This window comes from Lytechinus variegatus, chromosome 8 (genome assembly GCF_018143015.1).
Source record: "Lytechinus variegatus isolate NC3 chromosome 8, Lvar_3.0, whole genome shotgun sequence".
NCBI lineage: Eukaryota > Metazoa > Echinodermata > Echinoidea > Temnopleuroida > Toxopneustidae > Lytechinus > Lytechinus variegatus.
Genome location: NC_054747.1, coordinates 39407667 through 39431876, shown reverse-complemented (window position 1 = coordinate 39431876; position 24210 = coordinate 39407667). Strand labels below are relative to the sequence as shown.

Here is a 24210-nt window from a genome sequence, read left to right as displayed (position 1 = left end):
TCAACAACACAGATAGGCACACGTGGGACAGTATTATTGCTGGGATAAAGACCCGACGGAAGTGACCGAATCCGCGCTTATTTTGCTTATTTCTGAGCAATTACACAATTTCTTCCATAATACTTTGGCACATATTTTTTTATTCATACAAACAAACTCTTGGGTAGTCATTACATTAGATTCTGTAAAAAGTCATTTTCAGATCGTTACCAGAACTGGAATTTACCTTTAATTTTCTTATCTTGCACATCTCACATCATTCCCATCACTTCCTTAAACCCACCCCCCCCCCCCCCTCTCTCTCTCTGACCACCTCCAAAGATTTAACTTATCCTCATTCTTTTTGTCATAAATTTTGAATTAAGATTACTTTGTATACAATTAATTTCTTTACTTTAATTTTTTGCTTGCTTCTGATGTGCTATTGATAATTATGCATAATTTCCTTGTCTGGTTGTATTAAATTTTCGGGGGGGGGGTGCTCATGTTCATTTTTGTTTTGCATTGTTCACGGTCTTGATGAAAACCGCTTTTAGCTGAAAGCATGGTTTTAAACCGTGTTCAAATAAGTACAATACACAGCAAAAACTGTGGTGTTAACCGGTGTACATAGAGGACCACACCACAGTTTTTACAGTGTACAAATCCAACTAACTTACGACATGTACGATTGGCCTGGTAATCATAATGCCAGTGCCATAAGTTTTGAAGAGAAATGAGCTAATCGACTTAATGTCTTTCATGTGTTTAAATATTTTCGTCATACTTACCCAGGTCTTCTACGATGAAGTCAGTCAGAAGATTCGCAGGCCTTGTCACATTAGGAATAATAGCATCTGTGGTGGTACTTCTGGTCTTAAAAGGTCCGACAACATTCAAACCTGTAGCGGAGGATAATGGCGGGAAAATTAAAACACCTTCAGCACACACACTGTAAGTATCTTTAGGAATCACCATTACAGTGGATATCATGAGGAACAAGGAATTACTATTTAACTTTTAATACAACTGTTGTTGTTGTTGTTGTTATTTTGAATGGGCAAACTAGTCAGTTTTGTCTAGTGTTGTCTTGTAAATTTGCTTTACTTTTTTTCGAAACAGAAAAATTTCTTTGTTGAATCTATATCAGTTAGAAAATTAAAGGAAAGAGAGAAAAGAAAAGTTCTCAGGAAATCGTGCAAGACCACATCTCCTGCCCTGTATTAGTACGTTATCCTTACAAGCCCGCTCGAGGTGCATTTCGAGAGCGTCTCAGGAGTACAAAAAATTGTATTCCCCATGTCTCTCAAACGTGAGCAGAGGGCGCTCACGTTTACTATATGGACCATTCAGTATTTTTGTTTAAACAGTTGCGATAAGTGTTTCAAAAGTTAACCCTAAAAAGACTGGGGATGGGGGCTGATTCAGCCCCCCCTCAACATTTTTCGCGATAAATCCGCCGCGCGAATTTTTTTGACAGTGTCGCTCGCTGACTTTTTACTTTAAGTCTCGCGCAACTTTTGAGACCAAAATTGTGACCCCCGGGTACGCGGTACCAAAATTACGCAACATTTCGTAAGTGCATGCAGACCCAAAATTACTCAAAAACGTGAATTTGTGTACAAATCCAATGCAAATAGTGTTCTTAGCCAAAATTCATAAATGTATCATTATATTTCCTTTTACTGCTTAAAATCAATTAATCTTATCTTTTTTATGGTCAAAATAAAGTCCCCGACAATTTCCATTGAAAAAACAATAAAAAACAAAAAGTCGAAAAACAGAGAAATACATAAGAAATTAGAAAACATTAAAATACATAAGAAAATAAATGTGATTTTGATTTTTTTTAAATCAATTTGATCAGATGCCTATCTAGAGTATGTGAAACAAAAGTTGGCATTTCAGGGGCATTATTTTATTAATTAGAGCAAACTTATGATTTTACGCATAAACTAGCATAATTAATGAGACTTGAGATTTTTTGCAGAATTTGATGTTATAGTTTTGTAGATAATGCGTGGGCCAATTTTCGTCGCGATCGCGTGATCGACGGCCGAGATCACAAGGGGGGGGGGGGCTGAATCAGCCCCCCCCCAGTCTTCTTAGGCGTCGAAATAGCCCAGTCTATTTAGGGTTAAACCGCATCGTCTGATATCTAATTGTCAATTAATTAAACGTAGTTGTTTAAATTGTGGAACAACTTTTTAAAGCTCAACAGTGATCAGCGTTTTAAAACTTTAATGCTTTCTCAAGCGGCCTTGTGAGTCGGAAGTAGGATCGACTACGGACCAGCCTTGACTTCCCTGGTTAGAACCTTCTAATAAATTTGAGATTTAGGCCACACTATTGTCATTCAAACAATAACACAGCCACCCCTCCCCTTGTTTACGACAATTAAATGGGACATGCTTAAGGTTGTGGTATCGGACTGTAACTCTTACGTTACAATCTTTCCAAATTTATATCGATTGACTAATTATGTAAATTAGAATTGAACTCCTTATAAAATTCAATACGAAGTAATATACTTGTAACAAACGTTGACTTCATTTTAAAATTTCACCAAATCATGGGAGATACAGATGGGGTTTGTTTCTTTAAATCTTGCTCTGTGAGAAAAAAAAATGAAATCTAATCGAAAAAACAGAGTGAAGATTACCAACAAAGAAATGCACGCATGTACATTATCACTGTTTGGAACAAAGGTCCATATGAATTTCATGGTTCAGTTAAGCGATCACCCGTCAGTGCCGCCCAAACTCACAATTATTAGAACATTACGCCTATGGGACAAATCGTGTATTAGTCGCTTACTATGTCGATAACATAATATTGTGTATGAAAATCGCTTTTAACAGCACCAGATCTAAAATCCCCAACATTTTCTTATCCCCAAAATACATTTTTATATTGATTTTGAAATAAATAATATTTTGCTCTATTTTCCCCTTTTGTGCGCAACATTGTTGAAATTTGCTTGTTTTTCTTACTTAGCGGTTTTTCATCTGAATGTTACTTCAAACGGTAGCAGACGATCATTTTAGACTAGAGCCATTCTGGAAAAAGAGGCTTGTATAAACTTTAAGAAGCATTTCGGGGTAAAAGTTGGACACCGTACTACTTTACTTCATTCAAATAGATGTATGCTGAATCTGATAGGATCGGTTCCCAAGCTAATTTCTCATGTTTTGACTACCTAATTTGCATAAACAAAATACCTGCCAAAATGACAGTTCAGAATATTATTTCGATAATGTTCTTTGATTATATTCGCTTTCACAGACATGAATACTGCAAAATCCTGCATACATACGTGTACAAATGCTACAAATAGTATTTGCATCATTATAAATGATTGTACGGCCCTTAGAATATAATATCACAGTGAATATTAATGTATTTAATTGTTTTGAATTCCTTGTGTATTTTTTTTGTATTTTGTACCTTTTGTTTCGTGCACATTTTGTTATGGGATCTGTCAAAATATTGATTATCAATGGCAGACAATAATTAGTTTCAACGATTTTTACATGTTTGTATTCGTATATATCCATGGGCATTAACAGATGCACCGACTCCCACACTCACATCTGCAAACAAAGGTAAATTCTTGCAGGGAGGGCCTTCCCATTAACCCCCCCCCCCCCCCCGGTGATCCAGCGATCCAACCTATCTGTATTGAAGCGAATGTCACTATTAATTGCTTAAATTTTGATTATAAAATGTTTTTTTTTTAAATATGATATCACTCAATTCATTCATATTTACAATTTTAGATGATGGATTATTAGATTTGAATAATGACAGTTTTGTAAATTTTAACACATTATAGTCAATCAGTCACATTTAATATCATTTTGGGTGATTATATTCCCCGACCAACAGAATCTCATCACACATACATGCCGACATGTGTATATATATATCTTATAATTGGTATGGTGTCGAAAATCTGTCTATCTGACGGTCAATTGGATCAGGGTCGCCTAGCCACTAACCCGTGTCTGTGGTCTAGTGGTTAAGGCACCGGCGTTCAAAGCTGGGGGCCCGGGTTCGATTCCCGGCAGAGACATTTTTTTCGGCATCACTAATTTTTCCAAAGGGTAGATAGCTCTGGGGAACCTTGATTTAAGCTACGCCTACTATTGCTCTCTTCATCCATTTCTTTACACAATATTTGAAATAAAAGAGTTGCCAAAGCTGTTGTACATATATAGCTTCACACACATTTGTATACTTTCTCCCATACGTGTACTGTATCAAAGCACTAGCTTTGTATCAAAGCACTAGCTTTGTATCAAAGCACTAGCTTCGTATCAAAGCAATAGCTTTGATCCAGCTGAGGCATGGCGGCTTGGCATTGTTCAAAACCCAACTTCACCGGACAAAGGAAATAATAATTGGTATGGTGTCGAAAATCTGTCTATCTGACGGTCAATTGGATCAGGTTGACCGTAATGAGACTTGAGATTTTTTGCAGAATTTGATGTTATAGTTTGTAGACAATGCCATGGGTAACGCGTGGGCCAATTTTCGTCGCGATCGCGTAATCGACGGCCGAGATCATAAGGGTGGGGGGCTGAGCCAGCCCCCCCCCCCGTCTTCTTAGGCGTCGAAATAGCCCAGTCTATTTAGGGTTAAACCGCATCGTCTGATATCTAATTGTCAATTAATTAAACGTAGTTGTTTAAATTGTGGAACAACTTTTTTAAAGCTCAACAGTGATCAGCGTTTTAAAAACTTTAAACAGCGTCTTTACTATGATACTAGTCGAGGCCGGTCTCAAGGCGATATTGTGCCGTCATTCGCCTCTGCATGAGTAAAGTGTTCATAGTCTACGGAATATTGCTTTCTCAAGTGGCCTTGTGAGTCGGAAGTACCAGCCTTGACTTCCCTGGTTAGAACCTTCTATTTAATTTGAGATTTAGGCCACACTATTGTCATTCAAACAATAACACAGCCACCCCTCCCCCTTGTTTACGACAATTAAATGGGACATGCTTAAGGTTGTGGTATCGGACTGTAACTCTTACGTTACAATCTTTCCAAATTTATATCGATTGACTAATTATGTAAATTAGAATTGAACTCCTTATAAAATTCAATACGAAGTAATATACTTGTAACAAACGTTGACTTCATTTTAAAATTTCACCAAATCATGGGAGATACAGATGGGGTTTGTTTCTTTAAATCTTGCTCTGTGAGAAAAAAAAATGAAATCTAATCGAAAAAACAGAGTGAAGATTACCAACAAAGAAATGCACGCATGTACATTATCACTGTTTGGAACAAAGGTCCATATGAATTTCATGGTTCAGTTAAGCGATCACCCGTCAGTGCCGCCCAAACTCACAATTATTAGAACATTACGCCTAAGGGACAAATCGTGTATTAGTCGCTTACTATGTCGATAACATAATATTGTGTATGAAAATCGCTTTTAACAGCACCAGATCTAAAATCCCCAACATTTTCTAATCCCCAAAATATATTTTTAAATTGATTTTGAAATAAATAAATTTCGTCAAATTTCATATTTCTAAAATAACATTTTGCTCTATTGTCCCCTTTTTGTGCGCAACATTGTTAAAATTTGCTTGTTTTTCTTACTTAGCGGTTTTTCATCTGAATGTTACTTCAAACGGTAGCAGACGATCATTTTAGACTAGAGCCATTCCGGAAATAGAGGCTTGTATAAACTTTAAGAAGCATTTCGGGGTAAAAGTTGGAAACCGTACTATTTTATTTAATTCAAATAGATGTATGCTGAATCTGATAGGATCGGTGCCCAAGCTAATTTCTCATGTTTTGACTACCTAATTTGCATAAACAAAATACCTGCCAAAATGACAGTTCAGAATAAAATTTCGATAATGTTCTTTAATTAGATTCGCTTTCACAGATATGAATACTGCAAAATCCTGCATACATACGTGTACAAATGGTACAAATAGTATTTCCTTCATTATAAATTATTGTACGGCCCTTCATTAGAATATAATATCAAGTGAATATTAATGAATTGCATTGTTTTGAATTCCTTGTGTATTTCTTTGTATTTTGTACCTTTTGTTTCGTGCATGTTTTGTTATGGGATCTGTCAAAGTATAGATTATCAATGGAAGACAATAATTAGTTTAAATGATTTTTACATGTTTGTATTCCTATATATCCATGGGCATTAACAGATGCACCGACTCCCGCACTCACATCTGCATACAAAGGTAAATTCTTGCAGGGAGGGCCTTCCCATTAAACCCCCCCCCCCCTGGTGATCCAACGATCCAACCTATCTGTATTCAAGTGAATGTCACTATTAATTGCTTAAATTTTGATTATAAAATGTTTTTTTTAATTATGATATCACTCAATTCATTCATATTTACAATTTTAGATGATGGATTATTAGATTTGAATAATGACAGTTCTGTAAATCTTAACACCTAATAGTCAATCAGTCGCACTTATTATCATTTTAGGTAGTTATGTTCCCTGACCAACAGAATCTGATCACACATGCTGACATGTATATATATATATATATATATATATATATATATATATATATATATTTATTTATTAAAATTGGTATGGTATCAAAAATCTGTCTAAATGACGGTCAATAGGGTCAGGGTCTCCTAGCCACTAACAAGTCTCTGTGGTCTAGTGGTTAAGGTACCGGCGTTCAAAGCTGGGGGCCCGGGTTCGATTCCCGGCAGAGACATTTTTTCGGCATCACTAATTATTCCAAGGCGTAGATAGCTCTGGGGAACCTTGATTTAAGCTACACCTACCATTGTTCTTTTCATCCATTTCTTTACACAATATTTAAAATAAGAGGGTTGCCAAAGCTGTTGTACATGTATAGCTTCACACACATTTGTATACTTTCTCCCATACGTGTACTGTATCAAAGCACTAGCTTTGTATCAAAGCAATAGCTTTGATCCAGCTGACGCATGGCGGCTTGTCATTGTTCAAAACCCAATTTCACCTGACAAAGGAAATTATAATTGGTATGGTGTCGAAAATCTCTCTATCTGACGGTCAATTTGATCAGGGTCGCCTAGTCACTAACCCGTCTCTGTGGTATAGTGGTTAAGGCACCGGCGTTTAAAGCTTGGGGGCCCGGGTTCGATTCCCGGCAGAGACATTTTTTCGGCATCACTAATTTTTTTTTTAAAGGGTAGATAGCTCTGGGGAACCTTGATTTAAGCTGCGCCTACCATTGTTCTCTTCATCCATTTCTTTACACTATATATATATATATATATATATATATATATATATATATATATATATATATGTATATATATATATATATATATATATATATATATATATATATATATATATAATATATTTAGTGTGTTTTTCTTTAGCAAAATGAAGTGAAAACAGTCTGCTGAAATGAGATGTCTTGTGTATTCTCCATTATGCTTGTCAAATTGTCCCAATTTTGAAAATAAGAAAATTCTCAGAACTGAACCTACATATTTATTAACCATCTAATATCTCATTTGCCTATAAATTAGACCGCTTTCCATGTTTTAAAAGCAAGACTGTGGTGTTCTTAAGTTCCACAACGAATTCACTGCATGTACTTTTAATAACAAATTATGATAATTGGACTTCATTAACTGATTACATGTGCATCTCCATAATATATCTTTTCCGATGCAGTGCTGCACCTGTCCTGCCAATGATTGCCGCTTCATCCAACTTAGAGGCACCAAGCTCCCCCAGCTTGATATACACCTTTACTTTCAGGGTGTTGAATGATCAGTGTCAGTTATCATCGAGCTGGTGTTCCATTGGATGGCTTGATTGATAGGGCAGCCTCATATTATAAAAGTGATCTCTAATAATTGTTGAACTCAAATCAATTTAGTACGAGTTTTCTGCGGAGGCAGTTCGTATCGAAGTCATCGTGTTTGTTTTCTTGAGATATGTCCGATTCTCATGTCCGATTCTCATGTCACAGATCCATAGAAAAAACCTAAACTTTTGTCTTGAGAGAGAATCTGCTGTCTGACCAGATCTGATTTCAGGTGTTGAAATGCTCGGAGTGCACCTTTCAATACCGCAGTGAATTGTGTAATGTCCCCTTGGCCATTTATCGAACTTCTAATATTCACACATCTTCATATCTTCGTAAGATAGACTATTTCTAATTGATAACGAAGATACCTTTCAGAGGATGGTGGGTTCCTGACATGTTTGGTGTTCCTGTAGGTTATTATTAATCCACTTCTTTTGATTGGTATTAAACCCAACAGCATTCACTAGCTTACCCAGCTCTGATAGGCTGCATGCGAGTCTGAGAATCACCATTAAAGTCTAGGTCGAGAATTTCGTCGATTGTAAAGCCAGTAGATCTCTTTCTATGAAGAAAGCAGTTGCCTAAGTTATGTTTGACTTGTCAACCAGTTTTGAAACCACTCAACATGTCATTGTTCTTGGGAGACTGACAGTCTGTTTTGGAATTGATGATTCTGCACTACAATGGCTTTCTCTTTACCTTGCCAACAGAGGAAAAGCTGTATTCATCACTGGCATGCAGTCTCCTGTGACTTCCCTTTTCTATGGAGTTCATTGGGAGTCTGTCCTTGGTCCCTTGTTCTTCAAGCTGTACATCGCTCTTCTTGGCTTTATAATGTGGCAACATGGTCTTGGTATACACTTATATGCTGATGACATCCAGCTGTATACCTCATTTTTTATCCAAACGTTAAAGATACAGAAGTTCGTGCAGCTGCTGTTGTTGGTGCTGCCATTGAGGATTCGATGTTGGATGAAGGTCAACTTCTGGAGCTTAACGATTAAGAAGCATCTTGTTCTGTCATCTTCATATGCGTAAATATTATGACTACAACTCCAGTCTTGATAGGTGAGAACGCTGTATATCTCCAGTATGCAAGGCTAGATATCGTAGCGTAGTCTTTGATAGAACAGTGAGCATGAAGAAACACACAGCGCATGTCTGCCAATCTGCATATTACCAGCTTCGCAGAATTGCTGAGATCAGATATTGTCTTACATGAGGTGGTGCGGAAAATATTATCCATGACCAGATAACCTTTAGACTGGACTTTTGAAAACTGTATCCATTCTGGTTTACCTTCATCAGGCATCCCTAGCACTTTGCAACCATAGGACGCAGTGTAAGAATTTGTTTTGCATTGGGCAGGGACTGGACTGGAAACCTTCTTGTTTTGCCTATGTTTTTACCATGGAGCTAATCTGTGTTTAGCCCCTTATTTTTTATCATTTCCTCTCCTTTTTTTAGTATCGTTCGGCAAAGAATCTTCAATGGCAAGGATTGGATAGAAGCTGTGGTTTTCAGTTATTACTTAGATGGTTGACTCAGGGGAAAAAAATAAATCGTTAATGACCAAAAAATGAGTAAGTGATCCGGTAATACAGACCCTTTGCCTTTATTCCAAATTGTTTTTTGTTAATTGTCATGATTGCCATTCTGATGGAGCCGCATCAAAGATATAATTTTGCTACTGATACTTCTATCCGATTGATAAACTACGTTTAATTGATTATTGGGTCTTTTACCTAATTATAAAGGATAATTTTAATATAATTGTTTCAAGAAATTTAATTTCAGCGTGATTACAGGTTTTGTAATTTCATAACCCTTCTTTTCTTACGGGTTCAATGAAATTGGTAATTGTCATGATTATAGGATCAGCAACGATGTGTTTTATATCGGGCGTGTATAATATCCCTTGCAAGTATGTTCCTTTCTATATACAGGTGTGGGTGTGGATGCATGTGTGTGTATTTGTTCCTGAGTACAATTAACAGTTATGGCAAAAGAAGTTTATCAAATGATTCAATGATTGAAGCTTCATATTTGTCTGCCATTGATATTAGTTTTTTTAAAGATCTCATATCAAACATATAAAAAGGAAATGGGAAAGAAATACAAGAACATGAAAAAATTACAACGGATAATAAAATACATATAAAAATTGACTTAGCTATTATATTTAAGGGCCAAACATTTATCATAATGATACAAATGCTATTTGTTCCCAGAATACTATTTCTTACGTGTAATTATCAAATTAGAGCACATTTTTGCAAAATATGCATATATTTGCATATTTACTTAGCAGCAAATAGAAATAACAAATTTTCCTGAATGGTACATTGTTATGTATGCAGCATTTTGCAGTATCCATATCGGTGAAAGCGAATATTATAAAAGAATATTGTAGAAGTAAGATTATTAATAGTCAATTTGGCAGCCATTCTGTTTGTGCAAATTAGGGGGTCACTTTTTCTCTTAATTTTTAATTTGAATATTACAGACATGAAAAATAACCTCTGTAGAACGAACAGTATGAAATAATATCGCATGTGAATAACGTGCACTTCTTTTAGTTGGAAGTATTCACACGTATTAATTTTGTTCTTGTGCCGTGGCCTGTGCAGCTGAACGGTCAGTAGACTGTACCAACGGCAAATACGAGTGTTGAGTATCCGTCTAGTCTGGGCCGGGAGCACTTACGAAGTTACGGTGCTTGTGAAAGAATGTGTCTGTACTGTGACAGTGACACTTCATACACTTGCTTGTCCCGTCCATAATCAGTATTGTTTACACAGGACAAAACACCCCTTTTTGTTTTAATGGAAGCGTCCGCCCAACTCTTCGCCTTTCTAGCTCTGCGTGTTCACCCGCCCTATCATCTGTGCGCGCATATCATCTGTGCGCACGGTTGGAAACCGCGAATTTTAAGGTGATGTTAGCTTGACAAATTGGGGGAAACAGATTCATATGGGCTCAAATGAAATGAATGTTTTGTACATTTCTGAGCAATTACACAATTTCTACCAGGACCATTTACCACATTAAACGGAAAAAATGTACATGTTAACACTTCGGTGTTATATAACTTGATCTTGTTCAAACTGATTTTCAGATCGATAATATACCCAAGTGGCGTTTATGTTTAGCTTCCTCTTTCGGTAATTCAATTCTGTTATTTATTTTTTCTTTTTGCTTGATAAAGGTGGTTGTCTACACATGTAGACATTAAGTTACTTTAAGACAGCACCCAAAACCACAGAATAGCATACAATCTACTTCAACTGAAATTTAGGGCGATGTCGACTTTCATCCCCTTCACATGGAAAAAAATCGTAATTTGAATGATGATTCCAGTGAAAAATAAAGCTAATGACGAATATCTAGCACGTGTTGAACCAAATTAGATCATGATTTGAATCACGAATGCTAATCACAGTCACGATTGAACATGATTAGAATCACGAACGCTAATCAAAGTCACGATTACAATAATAATCATCATTGCAGTGATGATTCAATATTCACGTGTGAAAAGGCCCTAAGTTTTTTTTCCGATCATTCGTCTCGCCCGTTCACGTTTCACGTAAAACATTAATTTTCTTTCTTGGTTTATCGCTCTCCTATTTTTTTTCAGAATTGTGTCTAATCCTCAATTCAGTCTATCCCTCATTCTTACATTAACTTCGGGCCCTATTTTTATACTGTGACAAAAAAATGTCCTAAAAACCACCCTTCTGCTGATTGATTTAATTAATTCCTTACCGATTGCCCCCGGGGGGGACCAGTGTGACAAACATCAAACATGAACTATCTTTAGATTTACCAAAATATAAAAGGGTTTTGATTTTTTTTTTTTTCCCTACAGTCGGATCGCACCTGGCTCTCTTCGACACCTTGCCAACGCCACAGCAAGCCAGGGCCATTCAAGTGAAGATGAAAACAGAACCTCAACTGTAAAAATAACACATTCTAACTCTCCATCTAGTACGAACACGAGCAACCAACATGGGATCGTCGATAGATTTGGAAAAGACCAACAGATCATTGGAAAAGACCCACATGGTGGGATGACGATCTTGGACACACCGAATCCCTCTTTGGGTAGACATGGGGACAACTCAAGCGGGCCAGAGAGGCGTAATGAAACTAGATGCATCCCTCGAAAGAACATGATGTACCTTAAAACTCACAAGACCGGGAGCTCTACATTACAGAATATCATTTATCGCTATGGTGATGCTCATGGGCTGAAGTTTGCCCTACCAAAAGCAGGTGTATACCTTGGGACGCCCTCATTGTTCAGAAGGACGTTTCCCATCCCGTCACCAACAGGAAAATACAACATGCTTGCTAATCATGCAAGATATAACCGTCAAGGTGAGTACACCATAGGGAGTTTTTGTTATCGCGACGCAGAATGCAACAACAGAAAATATGCGATCAAAATGCCATTTGTGACGATAAACAACCAAGAAGTCTTTCTCGAGTACTGGGGAATCAAAATAGCAATTTCGTCCTGAACTCTGGACAACGACATAATCATTTGCGATTTTTCGTCAGATCAGGAACCTAGATTGAACTGCTGTTTTAGTTTGTTCTGCGTGGAAACGAATCCGCTATTACAGCAAACGCAAAAAAGTTATCAAAACGTTTTATTACTAAATAAAAGTTCATGGGACATTGAACAACGTTGAAAAAAAAGCTTTGTGTTTGCTCTTTAATTACTTCTATTTTAATGTATTTTTTACTCCTTTAACAATACTTATGATAATTTTACCTTCTCTTGTGCTAAGAAGCTCCTATTTTATATTGTATCTATATGGATATTTTCAGAACTGCTTCTACAACTCCTGCTGCTGCTGCTGAAGTTTTGACGTCAATAATAAAATAAAATTTCGACTCATAGCATTGAATAAAGCATAACGGAATTAATGAAAATAATGCCATTCTGTATTTGGCAGTGTATATTAGAAGATAACACAAAGTAGCCCTTTATCTTTTCACAATTCTTGAACAATTATTAATATTTTATTATTCACCTCTTTCACCATAGAAATGGCCGATATCATGTACAAGGACGCAGCGTATGTGACCATCATCCGGCATCCCTCCACCCAGTTTGAAAGTATGTATGCCTACTATGGATTCAAAGGTACCTTCAAGGTGGACCTTGAAGGGTTTGCGGACAAACCACAGAATTATTACCGAAGACAGAGTACTATTCCTTCACATAGTGCCCTTAACCCAACACTTTATGACCTAGGAATGTCCAAACTGCAGATGAACAATGATGGCGCCATTCGGAATAAAATTGCTACCTTGGAGAATGATTTCGATTTAGTCCTCGTTGCAGAGCACCTTTTGGAATCGTTAGTTCTCTTGAAGGAGTTAATGTGCTGGGATTTGAGCGATGTGACGTTTTTCTCAGCCAATGCACGAACGAAATCACATGTGGATAAAATGTCCAAGAGAACGTTTGACCAACTTTACAAGTGGAACCACGGTGATGCCCTTCTGTATGAACACTTTAACCAAACCCTGTGGACGAAGATAAAGGCGTATGGCCAGGAAAGAATGGATAGAGACGTCAGATTGTTAGATAAAATGAACAAAGCACTAACAGAAAAATGTCTTGATGGGACCAAAACTGAAACGATGGCCTATGCATTAATTCGTCGTTATGTTTTACGCCAAAGTATGAAGGACAATATTGAGTGCGTTAGAATGATTCGACCGGCCATTCAGTATCTAGAATCACTAAAAAAGAAACAAAGGATATCGGCTGGGTGAGACGTCTGAAATTATGACCAGCAACCCCCTAACCATCAATGAGTCGCCCTAAATGAATCTAAGATTCTTAATGAGCTTGAAGATGCATCCCACAAGCTTTAAAAAGATATATTACTTTTCCTAATTGATCAGTAATATCCCAACCAGTTTTTTTATACAATGCACAAGAAATCCAACATGGTCTTTAAAAAAAGCGAGGTCTTAATTTCTAGGTGACACGCATGAGTTTTGCACTCTGAGTAATTTCTATGAAACTTCCAACCTGTGCTCAAAAATTGTGTTAAAGCAACTCTTTGATCTTGTCTTTTATTTACAACTTCAGCTAAAAAAGAGGAATTTATCATTTCGTCAGCTTACTTTTTGATAATGTTAATAATTGCATTCTAAAGGACAAACTAATTACTGTTTTGGCTATTGACAGAAAGCCTTCCCTGGCGATATAATAATAATATAGGGTATTTATATTGCGCACATATCCACCTTGTTAGGTGCTCAAGGCGCTCCTATATTACCCGGCTAAGCTAGGCGTTCATAGCGCACACAGCTTTTTAAGGAATTACTTCCTACCGGTACCCATTTACCTCACCTGGGTTGAGTGCAGCAAATTTTTTTTTCTTTTAAACTTTTTATTGATCAAACAATCGGTATGTACAACAATAATCATAATATCAATCACATTTACAATGGTATAGGATACACTCACAAACAAAACGATACAAAAACATACATCACAGTTGTACATGAAAAGTGGGTAACAAATAACATTATCTGTATATCAATGGTATAATCAAAAGATTTTTTCAACAGGGGTCCATTTTTTATAGTGCAATCCTTCAATATGCCTCTGTTTTGCAATGTTAAGTTCAATCAGTTTAATATTAGAAATAAAAGATATTAGCCCTCTTATACATGGTTGTGTGTTTTTACACTTTTCTACGTAAACATATCTTTTGAACATTAGTACCAAATGCTTTAGTAGCATTTTGTGGGGGCCTTTCCAGTCCATAATGAATCCAAATATCATTCTTTTCTTAGTAAAATCTTCAAACTTAGTATTAAAGCTCTTGCCAATCTTATAGATAAATTCCCGTCGAAGATTATAAATAACATCACAGTCATAAAACAAATGAACAGGTGTCTCTAAATTTGAGTGACAGAACGTGCAAGTTTCTGAGTCGACCACTTTCATCTTAAACAATCTATGATTAGTATACAGTATATTATGAATTAATTTGAATTGAAAAACTCTCATTTTTGCTTCTATTGTGCACTTGAACGGAAGGGTGTAGATTTGAGACCAGTCATCATCTTGAATATTAAAGGTTGTAGAAAATAATTGTTCACTAACTGGTCTGGTTATCAACCCAGATAAAAGGTTCTTGTAAATTGCTTTGGATTTCACATTACATAATGCAGAAGTCACTTTTTCTTGTTGTAACTGATATTCATTATTTTTATCCCAAAACATTTGTAATATTAGGGGATGGAATTCACATTTCCATTCTTTCTTCACTGACTCGATTATTGCCATGTATTGTAGAAAATAATTATTTTTAACACCTTTTCCATTCCAATACTCAAAATGTAAAAAATTTCCATCACTGTTAAATAATTGATAAGTATTAAATAGCCCTGCTTCATGAAGGGCACTGCAGTACATTGACTTGTTATTTATCAATATGCATTTGTTATTCCATACACCTTGTCTCAGTATGCTAACCTGGCTTGTATCATTAGTAACCAAGTCCAAATAGATATCCGTCTTTAACCACGCTTTTAATAAAGCAATATAAAATGGAGGGATATCCTTAGTTTTTGGTAGTTTCTCCATTGCATAATTACTGACAAATATAAATTTTCCACCATATGACTTTACAAAATATTCACACAAGGTTATCCAACTATGATTTGATCTAAAGAAATATCGCTGGACCCATTTCACTAGCTGAGTGTTGATCATACATTGAATGTTTGGGAATTTTAGTCCCCCTTCTGCATAATCAGCAAACATAGTAGTATGTGCGATTTTATCTGGGCCATTCCACAAAAATGAAAACATGAGCTTCTCAACTTCTTTAACAAAAGCAATGGGTAATGAGATGTTGGATAATAAATAAATTACTTTGGACATTATAAAGTATTTCAATATCTGTGTTTTGCCAATCAAGGTAAGTCCTCTGTTTTTCCATTTATTTAGTACAATTCTCATCTCTTTAACTCTGGTTTCAAAATTCCTTTTCCTTGCTTCTTCTGTATCATATGAAAAGAAGATGCCTAAAACTTTAATTCCTTTCTCTGGCCATAAGATAACACTGTCCTTTTCACCTAGATGACGATTCTTACCAATCCACATGCCTTCAGTTTTTGATTTATTGATACATAAACCAGATATTTTAGAAAATTCCTCAAACTCTAAAAATACATGTTGTAGGGAGTGACGGTCTTTACAGAAACATGTAATGTCATCTGCATAAGCAGTATATTTTATTACCTTTCCTTCCACTTCAAAACCCTTTATACTGTCATTATTTCTAACTCTATTCAAATAAACCTCTAATCCCAAAATAAATAATAAGGGCGCAAGAGGGTCCCCTTGTCTTACTCCTCTACTTACTTTGAAATAGCCTGTAGTAAATCCATTTACGAGAACAGAGCTATTGATATCATTATAAACAGTTTTTACCCATTGGATAATCGAAGGCCCAAAATTATAAGCTTCCAGACATTGAAAAATAAATGAGTGGCTTAATGAGTCAAATGCCTTGGTAAGATCTAACGCCATAATTATGCCTTGAAAGTCTTCATTTTCTGCATAAAACATTAAGTCTGATATTAATCGAATTCCTTCACCAATGTTTCTACCTTTTATAAATGCTGTCTGTTGACAGTTAATCAGGTTTCCTATTACTTTAGAAATTCTTTTGGCTAAGCATTTGGAAAGGATTTTTGCATCAACATTTATCAAAGTAATTGGTCTCCAGTTACTCAATAAGGATCTTTCTTTATTGGGCTTTGGGATCAATTTTATCACCCCTTGTCTTTGTGAAACTGACATAGACTGGTCTTTGTAAGCTGCATTGAAAGAGTCTATCATATATTTTGAGACCAGGGGCCAGAATGTTTCATAAAACTCCACTGTTAGGCCATCATTTCCCGGTGTTTTATTTTTAGCCATTTTAACCAGTTCTTCTTTTGCTTCATTACATGAGATTAAACCTTCACATGAAACCTTTTCTGATTCTGTTATTTTCTCCAGATTACTATGACAAATATAATTGTTAGAGATCTCTTCATCTACTATATCTCTGTTTTTAAAAAAATCAGTGAAATATTCCTTGATAAATCTTTGAATGTCTGGTTGTTTTCTGAAAGTCCCTTCATTCGTATCTAATACATCAATAGATGTATTTTCAGCCTGGCTTTTCTCCAATGAAAGAAAATATTTGTTGCTTTTTCCCCCTTCTCATACCAATTGCATCTCGATCTCAAAATTGCCCCTTCTGCAAAATAATCATACAATTTATGTAATTCCTCTTCAATGTATTTCTTTCTATCTACAACTTCTTCATCTAAGCCATTTCCTTCCATTTCAATACTTTCACATATATTTTTCAATTCCTCCTCTAGTTCTTGTCTTTGTTTTTCCTTTTCACCTTTTTTCTTCTTTGAGTATGGGATGGTAAATTTTCTAATTCTGTATTTCAGCCAATCCCACAACATTTTCTTATCATGTTTTTGTTCACATTCATCAACCCAAGATGGGAGGCTGTCACTGAGAGCTGTAACAAATTCCTCATTCCTTAGTAAGCTGTTGTTAAATTTCCAATATGAGGGTCCCATTTTTTGTTTTTCAATATGGAGTTGCAAGGTAACATAATCATGATCAGATAAGACACATGGGTACATATCATTTTCTACGACAACAGACCGCAGAGCGTCTGTGACCAACCAGAAGTCCAGTCTTGACTGAATATATGGATTAAGTCTCCTCCATGTAAACCTCTTTGTTGTTTGGTTTCTTGTTCTCCAAATATCAATAAGACAAAAGCATTCTTTCAGTTTTTCTATTGTTGTACATGAACGTTTCCACACTGTTCTCATACTACCACCTTCTCTATCCATATCCAAGTCCTGTATAAAGTTAAAGTCTCCTCCTATTATGCATTTGTGTCCTTCATCATTAAATTCTTGTAATTTCAAATAAAGATCAGTAAAATATTCCACATGTTCCTTTTCATTATTGGGTGCATATACATTAACAATGATATATATTTCCTTTCGTACTTCAACTTTGATGCATAAAAAGCGACCTACTTTATCTTTAATCGAGTCGAGAAGTTTAATATCTGGTGTTCTCCTCAAAATCATACAAACTCCTCTGCTCATTGATGTACCATGACTAAATATTATGTCTGATCTAATTTGATTCCTCCACCATATCTCATCCTTTTCTGTGGAATGTGTTTCTTGTAGCAAAATTATGTCCTTTTTTAATTTCGATAAGAAATTGAAGTATCGTTTTCTAGTCTTGAAATCCCCTAATCCATTTACATTATGCGTCATTAATTTTAAATCCATTGTTTGAAAAAATCAGACGATGGTCCCACTAAAAAACACAAACAATTACAATATAACGGCAAACAAAAAAACAGAATGATTGCGGCTTTCCCAACCACTTGCTTCATGCTTGGAGTGACGCTTTGCGTGGTGAACAAAATGATCTTATAAGCCTATATGCTTATCAGCATTTGTCTTTAAATAGGATTCACTATATTAGAACTTTCATTGTTTCTTTTTTTCCCTTGCTTTTTTTCCAATGTTGTGTAAATTTTTACTGTCAATGCCGAATCTGTCAATGCATTCTCAGTCTTGTTTATACTCTTCTTCCTTCTGTGTTTGTTTGTCCCGATAAAACAGCCTAGCCGGATACTTGAAGTAGGCCTTTCCATGCTCTTTCTTCAGCTTCTGTCGGGTATGCGACATCTTCTTTCGCTGGTCTCTTATCTCCTTCGGCAGCATTTCATCAATGAATATGGGGTTCCCCTTCCCCTCGTAGACGAATGGCTTGTCATTTAGTAGTTTTCAAGCACTTGCAAGTACAGAGCTTCTTGTGGTATACCTATTGAATGCCACCATAATCGGGCGGGGAGCCCCTCTTTCAGATCGCTGACCTGAACGGTGTGCCCTCTCTATGCATAAATCCTGCCCTCGTAGATCCAAATGAGACTCTCCAAAGGCCTGAATCAGCTTCTCACAATTGCCTTTCTCACAGCCTTCAGGAAAGCCAAAGAATACAGCAGTGCATCTCATTTCTCTGGCTGCAAGATCAACAAATTGACCCTTCATTCTTGCATTCTCTTTCTCAAGCTCTCTAACTCTGTCCTTCATTTCCTTCAGCTCAAAATCAGTGTGTTGTTCCTTTTCTTTCAGTTTGTCAATGTCTTTTCTATTTTCATTAATTTTCTGAAGGGCCAGATCTAAGTTCACATTCATCTTGTCAACTTTATTATTGGTACAATCTACTTTGGTGATGATCGTAAGAAGCATTTCTTTCATATCATTCGGGTTACCTGCCTCGCTGTCATGCCCGTTCGTTCGACGTTTTTTCTCAACATGTCCATCCTCCGGCGGAGCGCCGGACTCTCTCCCCGGTCCGCGCCTCAGGCTCGGCTCCTCGCGGGTGTCTAGTTCTTCAGCACGCGACCCGGCATGGTCGACAACGGGCTCTGTTTCCATATTTTGTTGTCCTTCTTTGTTTCTTACTTCTTTTATGGCTTCTGATTCGTCTTCAATCTTTTCTAGATACTTATATACATTTTGATTTTTTAAGATCCTCTTCATCTCGTTAAAATTCCTCGGTCTTTTTCACCAGTTGCAAATTACGTTATGTGCTTCACAGCGCCATCTTCCGTCCTGAGTGCAGCACATTGTGGATCAGTTTCTTGCTAAAGGAAATTACGCCATGGCTGGGATTCGAATCCACGACCCTCTGCTTTGTATATATAGTTGCTTTGTTGGGTAACTGGTCAGATATTGCCTAAATGTGCCGTTTTTATTATCCTTCACATTATGTTCAAATATAAAATTATTTGTGTTTTCTAATATTTTACGTGTCTCATTAGTTCATTCATTTTTTGGGGTAATTTACCATTTAAGGATAGTTGACAATGAGATTAAAGAGACAAAGAGGTAATGTATTGCAGTTCCAACAAACTCTATTCAGGATTTCACAAAATTTTCGACGCAAACCTCAAGTCCTCGTCAGGGTACAAAGCTTTGTATCCCCGACGAACATGACGAAGACGTAAGGTTAGCGTCAAAATTTTGGAGAATATTTGGAAATAAATTTTGTTGGAACTGCCATGCATTACCTCTTTGTCTCTTTTATATCATTGTGAACTATCTATATATTTATATATATATGTATATATATATATATATATATATATATATATATATATATATATATATATATATATACAGTATATATATATATATATATATATATATATATATATATATATATATATATATATATATATATATATATATATGTATGTATGTATGTATATAATCTATATACATATATTATTTACTGGATAGCGGAATCCAAATCAATCTGCATACTTTACGTGCAATGCACGCCAAAACTCTGGGCGTTGTGGCGTGCGCCTGCAATCCAAGCTATGTGGGGAAGTTACATATTGATGCAGAGGTTCGAGGTTCGAGCCCTGGTCACGTCTTTCGGATGATGACGCTAAAGTTCGGTCCCAGACGTAAATAATCATATCTAATTGATACACGTCTGACAAAACTAAAATACACACTACATAATTTATGTACTTACAATCAACATGTATCTTCGTCGAGGGGGGGGGGGCTACAATTATCCCGCTACGTTATCCAGAAACAATATCCAGTCAGCTCCAACTATTATGAGATTAAAAAAATGTTACATTTCAGTTGTCACAGTCTGGCAGGGTCCGATGTACAATCGAGATTTTGGAAAATTGTTTTAATATACGCTCTTTTATGATGACAGGAGGTGCTTAGAATATTTCATTTTCAGGTCGATATCCATGGAATATCAAAACTTTTATGCTTTGATTGATTGATTGATTTTATTTGTCAGGTAACTGTGAACAAGTACATGAAAATATGAACAGTAGTGTATACCTTGACAGGACTGCCCATGAAAGCCGAGGTGGCTTATTTCCAATGGGGTCCTTACATCAGTAATTGACAACAATGTACATATATGAAAAACACCTATAGAAATCTATACAAACTACATCAATTAAGTCTAGACCACTAAAATTACACGAAGAATTGTAAAACTTAATATATAAAAAGACAAAAACAAATAAGTTTGCCATGAAAACCATTTACGCAAAATATGATTAAAATAATTGTAAAACAGGTTGAGTAAACGACCCGGGGTAAACGATCATTACTTCTAGGTTACATATGAAAATTATACTATAATCAGTTTTTAAATAGCGCTAAATGCATCGTACTAATACAAGATTCATGAATCGTAAAACCTAAGATATGAAAAAGTACAAATAAGTTTGACATCAAACTTTCACGCAAACAACAAAAGATGATGATAAAATGTAAAACAAGTTGATTATTAAAATAAATCATAACTAAATAGTTATATATAAGACTACATGATACACATGAAATTAGAAAGAATATTTAACATTACAGAGTGGGGACATTTTTTAAGTGTTGTTTCAATACTCTTTTAAATTGTGTAAAAGTCTTAACCGATTTAACATGATTAGGGAGGGAATTCCAAAAATGTATACCATTATAATAAAATGTGTTGCCAATTTGACCTTTCCTCATAGGTACAACAAAGTTAAACAGACTATTTCTTGTTTCATGCCCGTGAATATTAGATGACCGTGTAAAGTTTTTTGAGATGTAATGATATTCGTTTGAATAGAAAATTTTATGAACATGGTGAAGTATAAGTTGTTGCGACCTCAAGTCTATGCGAAGAAGGCCAGCTTTTTCGATTTCATTCTTCCCAACATGTGTTCTTGGGTGTAAGCAAGTAATAAATCTAATAATCTTATTTTGAATAATTCTAAACTTTTTTTGATCAACCTTTCCAAGACTGCAGTACCATGCTGCATTTGCATAATCAAATAAACACTGTATTAATGAAAAGCTTAAAATGCGTCTGGATTTCGTATTCATGCAATTTTGATACCGGTATAGAAATTTCAAGCGAGCATTTGCTTTTTTGACAATAGAGTCAACCATAGATGTACATGAGAGATCACTATTTAATATCAGGCCTAAATACTTCACGGAATTCTGTCTCTTAATTAATTGATTGTTATAGTATATATTGAAATCATCTGTATGCTTAGACCTAGCCCGCGAACAAAACAAAATACTTTCGGTCTTACCAACATGTAAGCTAAGCTTATTATCTGTCATCCATTTAACACAATTTGATAATTCTAAGCTAAGTTTTTCACCGATCAGCTTAGGACTTGTATCAGAATAGAGTAAAACACTGTCGTCTGCATATAAAAGTAATTTACTTTCATTAACACAAATACACATATCATTGATATAGCACATAAAAAGAATGGGACCTAATATGCTCCCCTGAGGAACTCCACACTTTATATGCATAGAATATGAGAGTACATTTTGCATGGATACCACTTGGCGGCGATTTGTCAAGTAAGACCTAAACCAATTTAAACATGCTAAATTCAAACCCATCACTTCTAATTTCTTTAAGAGTATTTCATGATTAACCGTATCGAATGCTTTTTGTAAGTCAAGAAGAACCATTCCAACATTACGGCCTTCGGAAATTTCATTCCTAACAAAATCCAACAGGTGAATTGAACATGTTTCAGTAGAATAACCATTCCTAAAACCAGACTGAAATTCATAAATGATTTTGTATTCTTTAAAGTATTTCTCAATTTGAGAATACACGCATTTCTCCAAAATTTTCGACACTATGCTTAACACACTAATAGGTCTATAATTCCCAACATGAGTTTTGTCTTTCTTTTTGTGTAATGGTGTGACTTTAGCGATTTTCATTTCATCAGGGAAGGTACAAGTTGAAATAGATAGGTTAATAATGTAAGTTAAAGGAATAAAGACGTTTTTTGCACCATCCTTTAAAAATCTAGCAGGAACCAAGTCAAGTCCGGTACTTTTTGATATTTTCAACTTGGATAATTCATTTAATACAAACTTTTCTGTGACAGGAGAAAAATTAAAACAGCCTTTTTGTATACCTTTATTGTCGTAAAGTTTTTTTAAATTAGGACTGTCGGCCCCAAACTCACTTCTGTCCGTAATGGGGAGCTCACAAGCTAATTTATCGGCCACTGTTGTGAAATAATTGTTAAATTCGTTGGCTATCTTTAGATTATCATGACATAGTTCCCCTTTAATATTAATAACACTTTTCTGAATATTTTTTTGTTTGTTTTTTACACCTAACTCTTTGAGATTTTTCCATAATTTCCTAGAATCATGTTTATTGTCTTCAATTTGATTTTGGAAAAATTCGTCTTTAGCTTTCCTCACTTTCCTTTGTACCACATTTCGCAATAGTTTAAATTTCCTTTCGAGTTCTAAATTACCAATATCTTTTTTCATTTTCCTGAAAGCTATATTTCGTTGTCTTATCAAACCAATAATTTCACTGGTCATCCATCTTTCTGTTCTTTGCTTAATTCTTACTTGTTTTAAAGGTGCACACTTATCAACTACTGACATGAAAATACTTTTGGAAGTGTGACCAAGCAATATTCACTTCATTACATTCAAATATAACAGACCAATTGATTTGAGATAAAACGAAATTAAAATCATTTTCACAATAGTTTTTCATACATCGAATGCTTATAGTTCTATGCTGCCCAAATACAGGCCTGATAAGTTTCCTTGAACAATACGTTAAAAAGTGATCACTTAAGCCAATTTCAAAGACACCACTTTGACAAATATTTTCTTCTTTACTACAAATTACATGGTCTATTAATGAAGAAGTGGTAGGTGTAGTTCGGGTGGGTTTTGTTATAAGTTGGCTCAAACCATATAAATTCAAAATATTCTTGTATCTTTTGGTCAGTGCTGATTGTTGTAATAGACAAATATTCATGTCCCCTAAAAGAATAACCTCATCATCTTTTGTTAATATGTCCAATATATCATGGAGAGAATCAATAAAGTGATTGTCTCTGGGGGGTCTGTAGACTACACCTAAAGTAATAGGCTTTGTATGTGGTAATAGAATGTCGATCCACAATGATTCAATACCATCAGGTGTAAGATCTTCTCTTAGATTAAATGCAATATCATTTTTAATATAAAGGCAGACCCCACCACCATGGTCGCCTGCACGATCTCGTCTTAATATAGAATAACCATCAATATAATTTCTTCATTATTTATGGACGAATTCAACCATGTTTCTGTAATTGCAATTACAGAAATTCTACTTTCATAGAGAAGGACGCGTAGTTCAGGAATTTTATGTAAAATGGATCTGATATTTAAATGAACGAAATGCAACCCTTTTGCTTTAAATATATCATTAAATGATTTGTATA

General features: G+C 35.5%; 1 protein-coding gene across 1 annotated transcript; it reads left to right on the top strand.

The window, feature by feature from the left end:
- The first annotated feature begins 784 nt into the window (after positions 1-784).
- On the top strand, positions 785-13663 carry LOC121419724 (galactosylceramide sulfotransferase-like). The gene is made up of 3 exons (XM_041614182.1): positions 785-933; positions 11679-12190; positions 12867-13663. Exons 1-3 carry the CDS (start codon positions 785-787, stop codon positions 13601-13603), a joined length of 1398 nt encoding a protein of 465 aa, XP_041470116.1. The 3' UTR covers positions 13604-13663.
- Positions 13664-24210: the final 10547 nt, after the last annotated feature.

Coding starts and splice junctions, on each gene's coding strand:
- LOC121419724 (XM_041614182.1), top strand. CDS start 785: ATGAAGTCAGTCAGAAGATTCGCAGGCCTTGTCACATTAGGAATAATA. Junction 934..11,678: donor ACACCTTCAGCACACACACT/GTAAGTATCTTT, acceptor TTTTCCCTACAG/TCGGATCGCACCTGGCTCTC. Junction 12,191..12,866: donor TGCAAGATATAACCGTCAAG/GTGAGTACACCA, acceptor CTTTCACCATAG/AAATGGCCGATATCATGTAC.